The 20963-nt window shown below is 38.9% G+C and overlaps 1 protein-coding gene across 1 annotated transcript; it reads right to left on the bottom strand.

Annotated features, from left to right (window-relative positions):
- Positions 1-12760: 12760 nt before the first annotated feature.
- On the bottom strand, positions 12761-13768 carry LOC133866221 (zinc finger BED domain-containing protein RICESLEEPER 2-like). The gene has a single exon (XM_062302760.1). The coding sequence runs from the start codon at positions 13766-13768 to the stop codon at positions 12761-12763; it is 1008 nt and encodes a 335-aa protein (XP_062158744.1).
- Positions 13769-20963: the final 7195 nt, after the last annotated feature.

The following is a 20963-nucleotide window of genomic DNA, read 5'->3' as shown; positions in this document are numbered from 1 at the left end:
ATAGGAAAGATTTTTAGCAAAAATCTCAGAATATTCTGTCGCACAGTTGTCCGTCCGGACGGGTCATGTCCACCGTCCGGATGGCGTCCGTACTTATCACAACAGTCGCCCATTTGAACCCTCAGCCTATAAATAGAGGCCCTTGGGCATTGAGAACTGCAAGAATTCGGTATTGAATTCCTTCAGAGCTTAGAGAGTTATTTTCTGAGGTTATTGGAGCTGATTTGTTCTCTCTCAAGCCATTGCAAGTGCGCTATTGCTGTGCTATAACTGAAGTCTATCTTAGGGGTCAGCCCTGAGATAAAGGATTCCATTGAAGACCCTTTCAAGTAGGTGACCTGGTTGGGAGGCGTTCGTGTTGGGTTACACATTAGAGAGCAAGGTACGACCACTACATCAGGGGTATGTGAGTGATACTATCTTGTATCTAGTCTTGTATTTTGAATAGTGGATATCATGGGTTTGGCTACCCCGGAGTGATTTTTCTCATCTTGAGTTTCCACTTCGTTAACAAAAATTTTTGTGTTGTTTTCTGCATTGTTTATTTTGTTAATACTTTGTGCACACACTTGCCATTTAATTTAGAAGTCAATTTCAATTTTCAGCTAATTACAAGAAGTTTGTACTCACAACCCTTTGCAGCAGTCATTCTCTTGAATTCTAACAAGCGCCTACTTGTCTGCCTCTCTCCCAGACCCGTCTAGAGAGTTTCTTCAATTGATCTTCCTTAACTGGAGCTCATCTCCAATTAGATGTCAACTGTTGAACAGTTGAACAACAAATACATGAAACACTATAAGAGAGATACATATAAGTGTTTAAGCCTAAAAACCTTCTTTTAGCACAATGGAATTCTCTACTGGAATTCTTAAACAAAGACTACCTAGGAGCCCCTTTAAAAAGGCTCTAGAAACCCTAAAATAAGTCATGAATGATTTTCTAAGGGGCGGTGTCCGTACAGGTTAATGCATGTCCGGACACATATCAGAAAGTAAAACTTTCCGTGAAGCGTGTTCAAACAGGGAACCCTAGTGTCCGGTCAGAGACATGAAAAATCTTCTGTGTTCGTAGGAATTACCGGACATCTTCCAGAACAGGGACCTATTGGAAGTTGCATCCGCTTGGTTTTCCGGACATCTTTGAGAATATGACATTACTGCCAATCGCGTTCAGACATGGGTTCAGGCTATTTGGACATCTTGTTGAAGAGGAACTTACTGTAACTCGTGTCCAGACACTGCTTCGGACACTGCAGAAACAACTTGCTTTCTGAATGTCTTCTGAGTGATCTAAGTCCCAATTTCTTCAACAATTATGTAACCTTTTGTCATCGACATGCAACCAACATAAAAAACCAATAAGGTCAATTTTTAGAAAAAACTAAGAACCTTCTAATTGATCCAGCATGTCGTCTAAACAGGGAATCAAGAATCTATGCTTCACCATGATTCGATTAATGGCTATGCTGTCAAGAAACATGCGCCACAATCCATCCTTCTTTGGAAATAAAAGAGTGGGAACCGCACATGGACTCATGCTCTCTCGAATGTAGCCTCTTTTCAGCAAATCTGTCACTTGGCATTACGACTATTCAAATTCCCCCAGATTGAGGTGATAAGCTGGTCAATTCGGTAAGCTTGACCCTAGCACAAAGATGATGTGATTTTGTATATCTCTCATGGGTGGCAAACCAAGGGGTAGTTCCTCTAGCATCATATTAGCAAACTCAATCAACACCTCTCGTAACTCCACTGACACATCATCATCTACTCTACAACCATTTTCACTTGTCATCAAGGCATACACAACGCCCTTTTCCACTATTTCCTCCAGGAATAGAGACTTTGATAGGAGATTAACGCCCTTCTCAATCACTGGTGTTAGTATTTTTATTGACTACAGGATAGTCGGTTTTCAAATTGGAATCTTCATATATTCAGACATCTATTGCTCCAAAGCTTCTAGAAGTTATCCATGAAGAGTCCTGTGCAAAAATCAAGTCAATTGAACCGGTCCATGTGCAACTGTCCGGATGCCCCGCAGTGTCCTATAGATAAAAATTGATGACGTCCCGACGTTATAGCCACACCGTCTGAATGCTTGGTCAATCAGTATTCTACAAGAAGTCTTTTATCAGAAATCGACACTGTTTCGATACTTTTAGTATTCCATCTGGATGACTCGGCATCACGTCCGGACGATGTTCACTATCTACAAGCCGTCCGGACGACTCGGCAACACGTCTGGACGATATACAGTAATTCAGATAACTCCAGACTTTTTTTCGAACGTGGAAAGTGTTAGTATTTTGGCCTCATTCTGTGTTTGGACAAAATCACTTGTGTGTGTAAAGATGCTGTAAACAGGGATTCCACTATTCAGAGGTCTCTCAGAAGACTTTGTACTGCGAAGATTTTGGCTCCCTGTCAACCATCCGGATGCCCATCTGACCACTGTTCCATCTGTCCGGACGACGTGCCATACCGTTCGGATGCCATTCAGACCAAGCATCATCCGTCCGGACGACGTGCATTTCCGTCCGGACCGTCCACTATGTCGAGAAGGTTCTATCTAGCTTGCATCCGTCCGGACGTTTCAGCAGCACGTCCGGACGCCTCTCAGTACTTGACCAGTCTCAGATTCTTTCAAGTTTCGATAAAGGAAAGATCGAACTACCGTCCGGACGACGTAGTATCCCATCCTGACGCGCGGCTCCTTAAGGCAAGAATCGCAATTCAAATATCACCGAGCGGACGTCTGTCAGCCTTGGTCCGGACGTGCATGCAACTAATATGGAAATGGGCGATTCGACTTCAACCGTCTGGACGTGCGTGCAACTAATATGGAAATGGGCGATTCGACTTCAACCGTCCGGACGTGCGCATAGCATATATGGAAAATACGTGTTGAAGTTCAGCCGTCCGGACGCTCATCACCCATGGTCCGGACGCGCAAAGTCTTACAAGTAAATTACTTGTAGCGAACGTGCAACCGTCCGGACGATATGCCATCCCGTCCGGATGCTACTCTTAAACAAGAAAGATTTCTCAGGGAAATTTTTGGAAAATCCAGTCGCACAGTTGTCCGTCCGGACGACCCATGTCCACCGTCCGGACGGCGTCCAGCTATATTTTGCCTGACGCTCATTTGAGCCTCCAGCCTATAAATAGAGGCCCCTTGGCATTGAGAATTGCAAGAATTCAGCATTGAATTCCATTAGAGCTCAGAGAAGTATTAGCTGTTCAAGTTTCCTCTGAAGCCATTACAAGTGTGCTGTTACTGTACTACATCTGAAGTCTATCTTAGAGGTCGGCTCTAAGATAAAGGATTCCATTGAAGACCCCTTCAGGTAGGTGACCTGGTTAGGAAGCGTTCGTGTTGGGTTACACGTCAGAGAGCAAGGTACGACCACTGCATCGGGTATATGTGAGTGTTACTATCTTGTATCTAGCTTTGTCTTCTGAATAGTGGAATTCCTGGGTTTGGCTGCCCCGGAGTGGTTTTTCTCTTAATTGAGTTTCCACTTCGTTAACAAAAATCTCTGTGTCTTTTACTTTCCTCTGTGCTTATTTTTGTTGACACTTTACACACACACTTGTCTTTTATTTAGAAGTCAATTTCAATTTTCAGAAAGGATTTCAGTGAAGACCGTTCCGAAGCTCGGTCAAGCCGTCCGGACACACACCTGATAAGGATAAGATATGCGCAGTTTCTGAAGGATATCACAGAAACCAGTTTGGACGGGGTAAACTTCCGTCAGGACGGTCGACAGATAGAGTCCGTGTTTCAGCAGATTTCAAGGCCTCTTAAAGCCTATAAATAGGGGTCTATAGGTCTGTGTTTTGTACCGAATTTGACAGTGAATTTCATAGTGCTTTGAGAGGGTGTTTGGGGAGAATCGAAGATCCGCTAGCTCTCAAGCCGTTGCCGGTGTGTGCTCGTTGTTTGTGTGAAGTCTATCTTAGGGGTCGGCCCTAAGGTAAAGGAATCCATCAAAAACTCCTTCAGGTGGAAGATCTGGTTGGGAAGCGTTCGTGTTGGGCTACACGTCAGAGTTAAAGGTATGACTACTGCATAGTGTTATGTGAGTATGAGTGTCTTGTAACTATCTTTATTTTTGGATAGTGGATTTCCTGGGTTTGGCTGCCCCCGAGTGGTTTTTTCTCTTCATAGAGTTTTCACTTCGTAACAAATATCTGTCTCATTTAAATTCCGCATTTAAGATATTTGTTTGCCCAAAAACACACACTTGGTTTGTTTTAGAAGTCATTAAATTATTTTCAATTGGTATCAGAGCTTGGTACACTCTGTTTTTAGATTTATTTCTTGAGTGTATCCTTTTGACTTCTATTTTTTTATTATTATGTTTAAAAATCTTAATTCTGTTCAGTCCTTTGATGGAATGAACTATGGCTATTGGAAAGCCCGAATGCGTTTCTTTTTAAAATCTATTGACGTCTGGAAAATTGTTGAAACTGGTTGGATTAAACCAGAAGAAACAGATGAAATTACTGTTGTTCAAACAACCGCAAGGCTGTCCAACGATAAAGCTCTCCATGCACTATGTCAAGCACTTTCACCATCTGAATTCGCAAGAATTTCAAATTGTGAAATTGCTAAAGATGCATGGCAAATTATAGAAACAATATATGAAGGCACAAAACTAGTAAAATCTGCCAAATTTCAAATGTTGATTTCTAAATTTGAAGAAATTAAGATGCTAGAAGATGAGACATTCAGAGAGTTCTACAGTAAGATTAGCGACCTAAGAAACTCGATCTTGAGTCTTGGGAAGCAAATCTCGGATGTAAAACTTATCCGAAAGAAACTAAGATCTTTGCCTGATCGTTTCGGGATTAAAGTAACAACAATAGAAGAAAGCAAAGATCTGGAGGAGATGAAGATTGAAGAGATGGTAGGATCTCTTCAGACATACGAATACTCCTTACCTCCGGTCAGAAAGGCAAAGACAATTGCCCTCAAAGCATCTAAGGTATCCAAGAAGAAATCCGTAGTCTCATCTGACGAAAACTCGGATGTTGATGAAGATGTAATGGCAATGTTAGCCAAGAACTTCGAGCGCTTTATGAAGAATAATAAATTCAAGAAGAAGTTGAGGGGTCCCCAATGCTTCGAATGTTCAGGCTTTGGGCACATCAGGACTGAATGTGCACATCTGAAGAAACAAAGAGGGAAAGCCTTTAATACAACTCTCAACGATGAGTCTGAGAAAGAAGAAGAAGCTCCTGAGGAAGAAAAATTCCTGGCCTTCGTGGCCCCATATGAAGATAAGGAGGATTCTCAGTCCTACTACTCTAAGAACAGTGAAGAAGAAGATATGCAATCAGCCTATCAACTCCAATATGTAGAGTTTCTAAAGCTGAGGGAGAAATACAAACAACAGATACTAGAGCTGAATAGCCTCAGAACTGAAAAGACCTGTATGCTCATAAAGATCAATGAGTTAGAAGAAAGGCTATTGGAGACTCAGTTACAACTAGAGAGAGTCTCAGACGAGAAGCTCAGTCACATGCTCTCCATTCAGAAGTGCCCAACTGACAAGACCGGACTCAAGTATGTTCCTACTTCTGATACTCCTTCTACTTCCAAGACCATTTTTGTGAAGCTAGTCATTCCCGATACTCCACCCCGAAAAGTGGATAAGGGAAAAGCTAAAATGGAAGCGAAAGTTTCTTTCATCTCTCAACCTCCTGCTAAGTTCCTATCAGGAGAAAGCCTCTCACATGCCATCATTGTGATGAGCTAGGGCATTGACAAGTTCAAAAGAAGAAAAAATGGTAGGCTCCTAAAACTCCCATGTGTCAACGATGTCGAGTTAGCAGTAATGTCAGATCTAGGTATCCTCCTCTAAAGCATCCTAAATCACCGCCCAGAAATCAAGTTCCAAAGCATCAACAGCTGTAGAAGCATACTCAGGCGAAAAAGACTTGGGTTCCCAAAAAAACTGCAAAAAGGGAAATCTCTGGTGAAGGAACACCTTCAACCAGTTCTTTCATGCAAGATTTGGTCAGATTTCTGGCACTACAGCTGAAAAACGAAGGACAGGACAAGGACGAGGACACTCACTCCCCAAGGGGGAGCAGACCTACCTAGTAGGTAAGGTCACACATGCCTAGAATTTTGGTTCCTAAATCCTAGAGCATGACAGGTACACTTGCATAGTTTACTTTATTTGACCATCTAATACTTTGTATGTTGTTGTGGAACCATTTTTTTTCTATCCCTATATTCCCTCTTGGGTTGTCTTGAGGAAATTCTACCAGATATTAAATAAGGAATGATAGTAAAAGCATGTCAAGCAGCTGTTTTTCTATCATGTTTGTTCTCAAACCTCTCTCCCTGAGGTCAGGTTTGTGTTTATGGTACATGCTTGATCAACATTATTCTCTTTATTTTGAAAGCATGTGTGTTTTTGTTTAAAAAATTAAGGGGAGGTTAAAAGGATGCAGAGGTATATTGGTTTATAACTTTCAGATATCTTATGTATGTTTAAGTGATGTCTCAGTTTCTGATGCATTTATTCATTTGCCTTTATATAACTGTGAGTTTTTTTTTTTTTTTCTGCAAAGTTTTCCAGTTGGCATCCATAATAGGCTGTTGCTTTTCTCTTGCGATACAAAATATGCACTTTCCTAGGCTCCCTTAAGGTATTTGTTTCTCTCTTCTGACTTTTAACTTCTGTTTTTTTTTATGAGAGAGATTTTGCTCTGCCAAGATAGTTAAATTGACCAACTCAGTAGTTGAACCTAGAACCCATAAATTCTGGCAGTCTTTCTAGGTTGCAGCACCAAGTGATAAAAAGCTTTCAATTCGAAATAAATATGGATAAAAAGATCCACTGCTATAAATCTATTCTTGATCTTGTCCCTAAAGAAATAGTCAGTGATCACATCATTGCGGAAATAAACGTTCACTAAAGGACATAGAAAAAAGAAAAGTGATGTAACTTAGGGGGAGTGTATCGGATGAAGGTGACTGGGCCCTAGTAATATAAGGTTTGACTTTTGACTGATCTAACATTGATTTTTCTCTCTTGTTTAGAAAATCCGGGTGTTTTAAGTCATATCAGTGACCTTCATACCTTATTGAGAAAGCCTTCACACACACATGCATTGCTTGAGTTAAGTTGTCTATTGAAATATCCTTCTGCTGGGAAATTCTTGTGATTTTTTAAAACTTAACTCTGACTTATATATTGGGATATTTTTTAACTGTTAATTAAACTAAGATATCAGTGATATATACATGCGTGTTCTGAAAATTATATGGGAAATATCTTGTTGCTCCTTTTCCTATCTTTCAGATTTCTTTTGTGTGAAGCATCCGGACGGTTATCCTGAACGTCCGGACGTATATTCTGGTTGTCCAGACGATACGGGTTCTTCCACCGAACGTCTTTGGTTATCGTTCGAACGGCCGTGTTTTCTCAACCGTTTACGTGGCACAACGTCCGGACGTTACTTATGTTCCGTCCGGACAGTGAACCCTGTAAATCCTTTTCTCCCCGCGTCGCAGCTCTATTGTTGGGCTCCTTTTGGTTAGATTTTGTCGTCTTGTGCTTTTTTCTCTGTGTTTTTATGTAAAACTCTTTAGTGCACGTGTCAAATCTACAGTTTGTCTCCACCCCAAGTATATTCTTACTCTTTTACTACCTTATTTTTAAGTTTTCTTGCTTAAAATAGGTTGTTTTATTAAGGTTTACTATTTTGAGTTTAATATGTAGTTTTCCTCAAAATAAACTATTAATTGAGTTGATATTTTGTCTATTCGATTATTAATATGTCTGGGTTGTGTTTTATTGATGATGTAAATTTTTGGATGGTCCTTTTTACATCTCTTATAATGCCCAAATTTTTTTTTGGACTAACTGATATTAATGTTTTCTTGGATTTGTGTCTCTGATTTTTTTTTATGTCCAGAAATCATGTCTGCCGACAGTTCTCCTCCCCGAGTCGGACAAAGAATTGAGGAATCAGTTGCTGACCGGTTGCATCGTATGCAATCATGACAAGTCCTATCTGAGCGGAATTTTCTCCGCACAGATCTGCGAAACCCCATTCTGCTACCTATTGCTCAGATGCTCCTGGAGAACAACTGGGAATACCTTTACAACTGTGCATACCAAGCCTTTCCCAGACTAGTGTGGGAATTTTATGGCCATATGATCGTCACTGAAGATGATGATTGTGGACTAATCATGCAGACTATGGTCAGAGGGCAGACCATTTTGATAGACCCCCAGCTTATCAGCTCTGTGATCAGGGTTCCTATTCTGCTAGTCTCCGGAACTCCGTTTCCTGATGAGGGGACGAGGCCACAGTGTGAGGACAAGTCCCACTCCTAGATTAACATCGGTGCCTTTGCTCCTATGCACCGTTTTTTAGCAAAAGTGGTGGTGACAGATCTTTGGCCTCAAGCTCAACGGAGTGAGCTGACCCTCAAGAAGGCCACCCTTCTGTATGCGATTGTGAAGTGAACTCCATTTTACCTGTGCAAGCATATCTTGCACACGATGCTCGAGGTTCGTGATGTGAAGAACACGAGTCTGTCGTTTAGGTGTCTGATCACTCAAATCTGCCTTCAGGTCGTGCCAGACATTTCAGACTCAAAGCCCCACTCACGGATTCCAAATCCTCTTGGCATCTAGACTCTCATGAAGTCTAATGCCTAGTTGCGGCACGAGGCTCAAGGTATTGTTCCTCAGCCTCCACCAGATTTGCCCACAGCAGCTGCATCATCATCGTCACAAGTTGCACCTCCCTCCTTTGACATTAAGGCTGCCTTTGCACAGCTTATGACCTCCATGATAGCTCTTCAGCGGGAAGTCAATCTTATTGGAGAACGTCTCGAGCAGAACCAGATCGACATAAAGGAGTGCTTAAAATATCATCATCCCAAGCAGAATGATGATGATGATTGAGTGTACTTTTTTTTTTTTTTTTGTTATTGTTCTATCTTTTAGTTTCACCATAATTTTATATTTTGGTTGACACTTTGTGCCTGCTTAAACACTTGTGATTTTAATTTCATACTCTGTTTACCCTATGTCATTGTGTGACAAAAAAGGGGAGTATTTTTTGGTTTTATCTTGTGTTTAGACCGGAAATGTATTTCCAAACTGGTCAAGTGTTTTTGTCCCAGAATGGCCAATGGGGGAGTTTGTTAGTAATTTTATTGGCTACATTCTGGTTAAAACAAAAACACTTTTTGTAATGGTTGTATTTTAACAGGATAGTCGGTTTCCAAATTGGAATCTTCATATATTCAGACATCTACTGTTCACAAGCTTCTAGAAGTTATCCATGAAGAGTCCTGTGCAAAAATCAAGTCAATTGAACTGGTTCATGTGCAACCGTCAGGACGGGCCTTTGAAGGCGTCCAGACGCCCAGGAGTGTCCTACAGATAAACATTGATGACGTCCGGACGTCAATGCCACACCGTCCGGATGTTCGGTCAACCAGTATTTTACAATAAGTCTTTTCTCAGAAATCGACACTGTTTGGGAAGTTTTAGTATTCCGTCCGGACGACTAGTCATCACATCCGGACGATGTTCATTATCTGCAAGCCTTCCGGACGACTCAGCAACACATCCGGACGATATACAGTAATTCAGATAACTCCAGAATTCCGTTCAAACGCGGAAAGGATTTCAGTGGAGTATAGGTATTTCGCCACCCATCATGGATAGCGCCTCGATCAACTGCCACGGCCTACCTAGTAATAAATGACATGCTTCCATAGAAACTACATCACACCATGCATTATTGAAATATTTCTTCCCAATTGAAAAAGAAACCAAACACCTTTTATCTACTGTTACCTCACTTCCCTTTTTCAACTAGGATAATTTGTATGGTTTTGGATGGTGATCAATCTTCAACTGAAGCTTCTTAACTACATCCTCTGACACCACATTCTCACAACTACCATTGTCAATAATAACCTTGAAAACCTATTCTGCGATCATGCATGTGGTATGAAAAATATTGGTTCTTAACAAATCTAATTTGAAGTCATCTTTTGAAGTAGGCAAGCTTTTTCTGACAACAAGACTCTCGTGCCCATTTCCGTATGAAATGTCCTCGTCATTGCCATCTTAATAAATAGGATCTCTAATATTAAATTTTTTTATTGTTTCATCTTCAAATAAGAAATTCTTAGCCATTCTACTCGCAGGCTTTCGACAATTGGTCGCTTGATGACTGGGCTCCCCACATCTAAAACAACGGATGTTGGAGTTGGAACTTTGGCCTTGCATAGGTTGAGGATTAGGATGACGTTGATGAGGAGGAACTCCTCATGTATTCTGATGTCTTCTTTGTGTAGATCTGATATTATCTCTGATTTGCTGCTTTTCTCTAGTCAAGGCAAGCTGGTAGGCTTCAGAAACCTTCTAGAGGGAGTGGAGACAAAGGACATCTTGTAGGGACTGTCGCAAATCGCCCAACTATTGCACCACCAACTACTCCTCGGTCTCTAACAAGTCGTTTCAAATAACCAATTAGTAGAATTCTTCGGTGTAATCATCAACAGATATTGCACCTTGTCTCAGCATATGAAGCCATTGAAACAACGTCTGTGTGTATCCAAAGGGTAAAAAGTGTCCCTTCATCTTCTTCTCTGAAAATTATTGGACTTCTAATTTATCAAGTGTGTGCAATAGTGTGCAACAAAATATTACAATGCAGAAAATAAAGCGACAAATATTTTGTTCATGAAGTGGAAACTCAATTAAGAGAAAAACCACTCCCGGGCAGCCAAACCCAGGATATCCATTATTCAGAAGACAAAGCTTGTACATATATAGTAACACTTAAATACCCGATGCAGCGATCGTATCTAGCACTCTGATGTGTAACCCAACACGAACGCTTACCAATCAAGTCACCTACTTGAAGGGGTCTTCAATGAAATCCTTTACCTTAGGGCCAATCCCTAAGATAGACTTCAGTTCAGCACAGCAACAACATTGGCAACGGTTTGAGAGAGGACACTTCAACACAATAACTATTACAATAAAATCTCTAAGCTTCTACGGAATTCACTACTGAATTCTTACAAACAACATGCCTAAGAGCCTCTATTTATAGGCTTCAGATATCCAAAATTGAGTCTAGTTTGATTTTCCTAAGTGGAGTCTGGATGGTAGCTGAGGGTGTCCGGACAAACAACTGAGCAACCGACTTTCCAAATTCACAGGATATTCTTTCCTGAATAGGGCCACGTCCGGACGGTTGTACTTTAGCTGCAAGCAATTTCCATATCAAGGCTATGAGCATCCAAACCATGAAGTCTGACGTCCGGACGGTTGAACTTTGTATGCATGACTTGCCTTATCAAGGATAGCGTCTGGACGGGATCACACATCATCCGGACGGTTGCAGCTATCTTCCCATATCTGTGTTTTGGAAGGAAGTCCTTCTCCTTATCGAACACTGAGAGGCGTCCGGCCGTGTTACTGAGACATCCGAATGGATCCAAGCTACAACAGTTCGGAGGTTCTTGACACATAGGAAGGTCCGGACAGAAAGTTCTCGTCATCTGGACGGATGATGCTTGGACAGTAGAGCGTCCGGACGGAATATCACGTTGTCCGGAGAAGGGGTGTGCATGGGGCGGGGCAAATATTTGTCCGTTTTGCCCCTGCCTTGCACCCCTGCGGGTTGAGAATTCTCAACTCGTGAACCGCGTGTTACAGAGTGGAACTGTGAGGGGCGGGTACTTGCAGGGTGGGGGGTACAGGTTGTGCAGGGTGAGGCGGATTCAAACCATAGCGAAACAAATCACAAAATTTCTCGTTTCCTCGATTTTCTCAAGAACCAAACAAATAATAGAGAAATTATAACAACAGAGAAACACTAACCTATGGACAAGGACACAATCCCAGAGTATTGAAGCGAGCGTTGAAAAATCAGCCATGCCTGTTGCCCTTTGTTTCCAATTCACGAGGCCTATCAAGCTCTTGCTCTCCATGGTCACCATTCCGCAAACCCTAGAATAACCAGAAAAAGAAGAAGTGGAGGAGTGAGAAAGACAAAGATAGTCTGAGATGGAAGAAGAAGATGAGGGAAACAAAGAATAGAGGCTACGACTCCTGCGAGCATTTTTACTTTTTACTATTTTTTGTTTAGGGAATTATGGTTAAATGATTCATGGCTTGAAGCTTCTAGTTTATTAAAAAAAAAATGAATAGCAAAACACATCGTTTGGAGTTAGTAGTGAGTGACTAATAGCTGTAAATCACATTGAAAAAAACTTCAACCCTCATCCACCACGTGGCTTATAGAGTCTTCCAACCTCCCACCTTTTACAATTTTACCCTTAAGGCCTTCAATAATCAACGAAAATGATTATTTAGGCTTCACCTCTTCTTTTCCTTTCGTCTTCTTTACGCAAATCTGCCGCCGTCTCAACAGTCAACATATCTCAACCGCAGTCTTCCACTCTTCCTCCAGTTCTGCTCAAAGAATCCAAAGCCTGAGTAGTAATGAAGATGAAGAAAGCATGGCTTATTTCATTTGAAGTGAGGCATGAGTCGCATAACTCGTTAGGGATAAATCTTCGGAAAGCAAAATTGTATGAATACCAACTGAAACCTTGGGTCCAAAATTGCCGCAATTACCATCAACAAATTGCATTCGCCCCAGTATTTATCGAACTTGGCTTTCATTCGGTGTGCCATAGATCTGATGTGGTCATTTTCATCATCACATTTCTTGATTAGAACCTCTTTCATTCACCAAATTTTAGGAAGGAATAAATTTGATGTTGGATAGTCATTACCAGATACAATCTTGGTTACTCGGTTGAATACCCCCAAAAGTTCACAAACAGATTTAACTTTATCACAATCTTCATGCGATGGCACCCAAATAAATTGATGATCGTTGTATCCATACATAGAAAATACACCCTTAAACTCGTATGCGGCTAATAGCATCAAATATGTACTATTCCAACGAGTTGGTACGTCCAAAAACAGCTTCTTTGATGACAACTGCAAGTTCTTTGTAGTTTCAGTAAATTGCTTTAACCTTCCCTCTGATGCTACCAGGAATTTAATTCCGTCCCTCACACAATCAACAATATCTCCAATATTGCCAAGACCATCCTGAACCATCAAATTAGTTATGTGTGCACAACAATGCACGTGAAAAAACTTGCCCCCAACAACAAGTGATTTTCTCATATTAAAAACATCTCTCAAGTGCCTCATTGCTACATCATTTGCCTTGGCATTGTCTTCAGTGATTGAACAAATTTTACTCTCAATACCCCAGTTTCTAAAACATTTATGAAGTGCATCAGCTATAAGAAGTCCAGAGTGTGGAGGCGGAATATTACGAAAATTCAACACGCACTTATTTAATTGCCATCCAGAATCTATGAAATGACATGTCACAACCATATAAGAAACTTTTTGATAAGAAGTCCACTTGTCAATTGTGATGTTAACTTTGGGAACCTGATTTAGTAAAGGTTTCAACTTCTTCTTCTCAAATTCATAAGTGGCAAAGCAACGACACTTAGCGGTAGCTCGAGAAATTTTTTTCCAATGCGGTGTACAAGCTTTCATAAACTTATTAAATAACATATGCTCCTCCATTCTAAAAGAATATTCATGATACAACATCATGTGAGCTAAAAGTTCTCTCACCTTACTTTCATCAAACTGAAAATTTGAAATATTGCCCACACCACCAAACTGACTACCATCAACCGACGAAACCTTCTGCTTCTTCATTGAACCTACGTACTTGAAACACGACTCCAAGTGTCTACCCAAGGTAGATGTACAACTTGATTTTGATATGGTGAATTTACTCTTACACCATTTACATTGATTTTTTTTTACACCACACACTTCAACTTGCTCAAAATGATTCCACACTGTAGAAGTCTTCCTCCTAGGCTTTCTCTTATATACATTCTTTTCATTTGGATCCTCATTAGTAGCAGTATCTTGAACCAACTAAATGGTTGCTTCAACTGTAGCACCATGACTAATTTCAAGAGAATCCTCATTCTCATACTCTTCAATTGGCTTAAGTTCATGCGAATCACTCTCCATGCCTTTTAAATTTTAAATATTATATAAGCTATTGTTAAGAAAAAAGAAAAAACAAGTATTCGAAACTTCAAGCTTGAGTTGCAGTCTGAATTTTTAATTTGAGAGTAGAATTGAAGTTTGCATATCATAAGATTCATGTGAATTAAAAAACTATCAACTTTTGAAATTCTAATCTCTATCCATTTTTGTGTTTTTTTTTTTTTTTAAAAAAAAAAAAAAAAACAGATTGTTCATTGTTTTTTGTTAATTGCTAAAATAAGGAATTTCAAATCTGTACAATTTTTCATATTAAGTTTTGTTAATAGTTTTTCAGGATATTAAAATTTACCTATTTTTTTGCCTTTTTTTTTTTTCTTTTTTTGTTCATCTTTTTGTTCATTGTTTTCTTAAATTTCTAAGGAATTTCAAATCTGCATAACTTTTCATATTTAAGTTTTGTAATTAAAAAATTGTAAACTTTTAGGATTCTAATTTCTGTCCCTTTTTTTTAAAAGGAAATGGATTGTTCATTTTTTTTTTTTTTTAATTGCCAAGGAATTTCCAATCTGCACAACTTTTCATATTTAAGTGTTGTAACTAAAAAACTGTCAACTTTTAGGATTCTAATTTTTGCCCCTTTCTTTTTTAAAAAAAAAAATGGATTGTTCGTTGTTTTTTATTTTTTATTTTTTATTTTTTTTAATTGCTACGAAATTTCAAATCTGCACAACTTTTCATATTTAAGTTTTGTAATTAATAAATAGTCAACTATTAGGATGCTAATTTTTGCCTTTTTTTTTTTGAAAAAAAAAAAAAAAAAGATTGTTCATTGTTTTTTTAATTGGTAAGGAATTTCAAATCTGCACAACTTTTCATAGTTAAGCTTTGTAATTAAAAAACTGTCAACTTTTAGGATTCTAATTTTTGCCCCCTCTTTTTTTTTTTTTTTTAAAAAAAAAAAAGATTGTTCATTGTTTTATTAATTGCTAAGGAATTTCAAATATGCACAACTTTTCATATTTAAGTTTGTAATTAAAAAACTATCAACTTTTAGGATTCTAATTTCTACCCCCCTCCCCTCTTTCATAAAAAAAATGGTTTGTTCCTTATTTTTTTTTAATTGCTAAGGAATTTCAAATCTACACAACTTTTCATATTTAAGTTTTGTAATTAAAAAACTATCAACTTTTAGGATTCTAATTTCTGCACCCTTTTTTTTTTTAAAAAAAAAGATTGTTCATTTTTTTTTAATTGCTACGGAATTTCAAATCTGCACAACTTTTCATATTTAAGTTTTGTAATTAAAAAAACTGTCAACTTTTAGGATTTTAATTTCAGCCATTTTTTTTTCTTTTTTTTTAAAAAAAGATTGTTCATCGGTTTTTTAATTGCTAAGGAATTTCAAATCTGCACAACTTTTTATATTTAAGTTTTTTAATTAAAAAATTGTCAACTTTTAGGATTCTAATTTCTGTCCCTTATTTTTTTTTTAAAAAAAAATATGGATTGTTCATTGTTTTTTTTTGTTTTTTTTTTTTTGAACGGCTACGAAATTTCAAATTTGCACAACTTTTCATATTTAAGTTTTGTTCAAATTTTTCAAGGATATTGAGATTTACCTAGTTTTTTGCACAATTTTTTTTGTTCATCTTTAAATTCATTAATCATAAATAAAACAAAACAAACATATGATTCATGTGAATTAAAAAACTGTCAACTTTTAATTTTTCAGTTCATATTCTTTTAAAGATTCTAATCTCTGCTCATTTTTGTTTTGTTTTGTTTTTGTTTTTTTTTTTTTTTCATAAAATGGATTGTTCATAGTTGCTAATCTCCGCACAATTTTTTATATTTAAGTTTTGTTCATAGTTTTTCAAGGATATTAAGAATTACCTAGTATTTTGACAATTCTTTTTGTTCATCTTTTTGTTCTTTAATTATAAACAAAACAAAACTCAGCATTACACACTACCAAAAAAAATCAGGAATTCTCGTTCCAGACGGTTTTTTCTGGACGGTTTTAAACCGTCCAGGACAATGAGTCACTAATCCGGATTATGGACGGTTTTGGCCAAACCGTCCGCAATTCCAAACGGTTTGGCACAAACCGTCCAGAACCAATTATGGATGGTTTGGTCAAAACCATCCATAATTAATAATATATATATATATATATATATATATATATATATATATTATTAATTATGGATGGTTTGGTCAAAACCATCCATAATTAATAATATATATATATATATATATATATATATATATATATTATTAATTATGGATGGTTTTGACCAAACCATCCATAATTAATAATATATATATATATATATATATATATATATATATATATATATATATATATATATATATATATATATATATATCCATGCCATTTATTTCTTTTTCTGTCTCGATTTTTCTTTTTTTCTTTTATTGAAATTGTCTCGATATTTCTGTCCAGATAAGGAAACGTTGATGGCTAGCGGAGAGGACGGCGTGTCCTTAGGCCTACCAAGCGTGTTGACTGAATCGTTCAATCTAGGGTTTTTGATGCTCGATTGGATCGTCGATTTCTTGTCCATGGCCATCGGATCGGTGGCTAGGGTTTACCAAGTCGCTGACCTCACTCGCCATTACTCTCGCTGCAACTGGGAGCTCTCCAAGGCTCGGCTCAGGTAGTGATTCCTCAAATTTTTCTATTTTTTTGTTTCCTCAAGGTTTGGCGACGGAGAGGACGGCGTCGACGGCTAGCGGAGCAAGGAGAGTGGACTATTGATTGACAACCTTACTGTTTAGGGAGGTGTTGGCAGACTTGATGAGAGAGTCACGATCGAAGAGCTCGACGGGGTCGACCATGGTCATGAGGACCTCGACGGCTTTGGTGGCTGCCTTGTGGAGGTGCCGTCGCCGACAACGGAGTCCTGGGACTTGAAGAGCTCGACGAGCATCTTGGCGGCCGGTTGGATCTAGGACCTCTGTCTTGTTGTGCAAATGGACGTCTATATATATTCCATTTAATTAATTTTGGCTAGGAAATTTTTTTAGCTGTCAAAAGAAATGGACAGTTGTGATTTTGGCTTGGAAAAAAATGTGATGGATGTGGTGAAATTTGGGGGCATCACACGGATTGATGACATGGCGTGGGGAAAAAAATTTCCAGACGGTTTCAAAAGAAATGGTCTGAAACAGAAATTTTATGGACGGTGTTAGTAGTTTTTATTGGCTACATTCTGGTTAAAACAAAAACACTTTATGTAATGGTTGCAGGATAGTCAATTTTTCCAATCTTCAGATATTTGACAGTCGGTTTTTAAATTGGAATCTTCATACATAGAAACATTTACTGTTCATAAGCTTCTAGAAGATACCCATGAAATATCCATTGCAAAAACCAAGACAAATCAGTCGGTTCCTGTGCAACCGTCCGGACGGGCCTTTGAAGGTGTCCGGACACCCCGCAGTGTCTTACAGATAAACATTGAAGACGTTGGGACGTCAGAGAAACACCGTCCGGACGCTCGGTCAATCAGTATTCAACAAGGAGTCTGTTCTCAGAAGTCGACACTGTTTGGGAAGTTTCTGCAATCCGTCCGGATGACAAGGCAACACGTCTAGATGATATCCAGTAATTCACATAACTCCAGATTTTTGTTCGAACGCGGAAAGGATTTCAGTGAAGACCGTCCGGACGCTCGGTCAAGTCGTCCGGCCGCAAACCTGATAAAGATTGAATTACGCAGTTTCTGAAAGGATATCACAGAAAACCGTCCGGACGGGGCTAACTTCCGTCCGGACGCTCGACAGACAAAGTTCGAATCTCAACAATTTTTTAGGTCTCTTGAAGCCTATAAATAGGGGGCTCTGGTGTGTGTTTTGTACAGAATTCAACAGTGAATCCATAGTGCTTTGAGAGGGTGTTTAGGGAGAATCGAAGATCTGCTAGCTCTCAAGCCAGTGCCAATGTGTGCTCAAGTGTTCGTGGGAAGTCTATCTTATGGGTTGGCCCTAAGGTAAAGGAATCCATCAAAAACCCCTTCAGGTGGAAGATCTGGTTGGGAAGCCTTCGTTTTGGGCTACACGTCAGAGTTGAAGGTATGACTATTGCATAGGGTTATGTGAGTACGAGTGTCTTGTAACTAGCTTTGTTTTTGGATAGTGGATTTTTTGTGTTTGGCTGCCCCAGAGTGGTTTTTTCTCTTCATATAGTTTGTACTTCGTAACAAATATCTTGTCTCATTTAAATTCCATATTTAAGATATTTGTTTACACACAAACACACACTTGGTTTAAATTAGAAGTCAATAAATTACTTTCATTTGGTATCAGAGCCTAGTACACTCTGTTTTAGATTTATTTCTTGAGTGTATCCTTTTGACTTCTGTTTTTGATTATTATGTCTCAAAATCTTAATTATGTTCTGTCCTTTGATGGAACAAACTATGGCTATTGGAAAGCCCGAATGAGCTTCTTTTTAAAATCTATTGAAGTTTAGAAAATTGTTAAAACTGGTTGGATTAAACCAGAAGAAACAGACGCAATTATTGTTGTTCAAACAAGCGCAAAGCTGTCCAACGATAAAGCCCTCCATATACTATGTCAAGCACTTTCACCATCTGAATTCGCAAGAATTTCAAATTGTGAAGTTGCTAAAGATGCATGGCAAATTCTAGAAACAACATATGAAGGCACAAAACTTGTAAAATCTGCTAAACTTCAAATGTTGATTTCTAAATTTGAAGAAATTAAGATGCTAGAAAATGAGACATTCGGAGAGTTCTACACTAAGATTGGTGACCTAAGAAACTCGATTGTGAGTCTTGGGAAGCAAATCTCGGGTGTAAAACTCATCTGAAAGATACTAAGATCTTTGCCTGAGCGTTTCAAGATTAAGGTGACAACAATAGAAGAAAGCAAAGATCTGGAGGAGATGAAGATTGAAGAGCTGGTAGGATCTCTTCAGACATACGAATACTCCTTACCACCGATCAGAAAGGCAAAGACTATTGCCCTCAAAGCATCTAAGGCTTCCAAGAAGAAATCCGTAGTCTCATCTGACGAAGACTCGGATGTTGATGAAGATGCAGTGGCAATGTTAGCCAAGAACTTCAAGCACTTTATGAAGAATAATAAATTCAAGAAGTAGTTCTTTGACAGATTAAGAAAGGCTCCTCACACAACTGATAAAGAAGAAGGAGAAAAGAAAGATCCGAGGGGTCCCCAGTGCTTCGAATGTTCAGGCTTTGGGTACATCAGGACTAAATGTGCAAATCAACGATGAGTTTGAGAAAGAAGAAGAAGCTACTGAGGAAGAAAAATTCCTGGCATTCGTTGCCCCATATGAAGATAAGGAGGATTCTCAGTCCTACTATTCTGAGAATAGTGAAGAAGAAAAGATATGCAGTCAGCCTATCAACTTCAATATGTAGAATTCCTAAAGCTGAGGGAGAAATACAAGCAGCATGTACTAGAGCTGAACATCCTCAGGACTGACAAGACCTCTATGCTCATAAAGATCAATGATTTAGAAGAGAGGCTACTGGAGACACAGTTACAACTAGAAAGACTCTCAGACCAAAAGCTCACTCGCATGCTCACCATTCAAAAGTGCCCAACTGACAAGACCGGACTCAGGTATGTTCCTACTTCTGATACTCCTTCTACCTCCAAGACCATTTTTGTGAAGCCATCTATTCCCAACTCTCGACCCCCAAAAGTGGATAAGGGAAAAGTTGTTACGGAAGGAGAAGGTCCTGTCAACTCTCAACCTCTGTTCAAGCTTCCCATCAGGAGAAAGCCTCCCACATGCCATCACTGTGGCAAGCTAGGGCACATCAAACTTAAGTGCCCACATTAGCAAGTTCAGCAGAAGAAAAAGTGGTAGGCTCCTAAAACTCCCATGTGTCACCAATGTGGAGTTAGCAGTCATGTCAGACCTAAGTGTTCTCCACCTAAGTCACCCAAGCAGCATAGATCACCGCCTAGAAATCATACTCCAAGGCATCAGCAGCTACAGAAGCCTACTCAGGAGAAAAAGACTTGGGTCCCCAAGAAAACTACAGCAAGGGAAATCTCCTCTGAAGGAACATCTTCCACCAGTACTTTCATGCAAGATCTGGTCAGATTTCTGACTTTATAGCTTCAGAAGGAAGAACAGGACAAGGATGAAAACACTCACTCCCCGAGGGGGAACAGACCTACCAAGTAGGTAAGGCCACACATGCCTAGGATTTTGGTTCCTAAATCCTAGAGCATGACAGGTACACTTGCATAGTTTATTTTATTTTATCATCTTATAAAAACTTTGCATGTTGTTTTGGAACCATCTTTTCTATCCCTATATTCCCTCTTGGGTTGTCTTGAGAAAATTCTGTAGGTATTAAATAGGGATGATAGTAAAAGCACGTCGAGCGGCTGTTTTTTCTATCTTGTTACTCTCAAACCTCTCTCCCTGAGGTCAGGTTTGTTTTTACCATACATGCTTGGTCGACCCTACTCTCTTTATTTTGAAAGCATGTTTGCTTTTTTTTAATAAAAAAAAGGGGGTTAAAAGGATACAAAGTTTTTCTTGTTTTATAACTTCCAGATATCGTATGTATGTTTAACTGATGTCTCAGTTTCTGATGCATTTTTTTAATTACCTTTATATAACTAAGAGTTTTTTTTTTACCTGCGAAGTTTTCCAATGGCATCCATTTTAGATAGTTGTTTTTCTCTTGCGATGAAAAATGTGCACTATCCAAGGCTCCCCTAAGGTATTTGTGTCTCTCCTCTGACTTGTAGCTTCTGAATTTTTTTAAATGGGAGAGATTTTTGCCAAGATGGTCAAATTGACCAACTCGCTAGTTGAACCTAGAACCCATAAACTCTGGCATTCTTTCTAGGT

The sequence above is a fragment of the Alnus glutinosa genome, chromosome 4 (assembly GCF_958979055.1).
Source record: "Alnus glutinosa chromosome 4, dhAlnGlut1.1, whole genome shotgun sequence".
Taxonomy (NCBI): domain Eukaryota; kingdom Viridiplantae; phylum Streptophyta; class Magnoliopsida; order Fagales; family Betulaceae; genus Alnus; species Alnus glutinosa.
Note: the sequence above shows the minus strand (reverse complement) of the source record. Positions and strands in the feature narration are given on the sequence as shown.

Excerpts from the sequence above, each read along its gene's own strand:
- LOC133866221 (XM_062302760.1), bottom strand. The coding sequence starts at position 13,768 with ATGAAGAAGCAGAAGGTTTCGTCGGTTGATGGTAGTCAGTTTGGTGGT.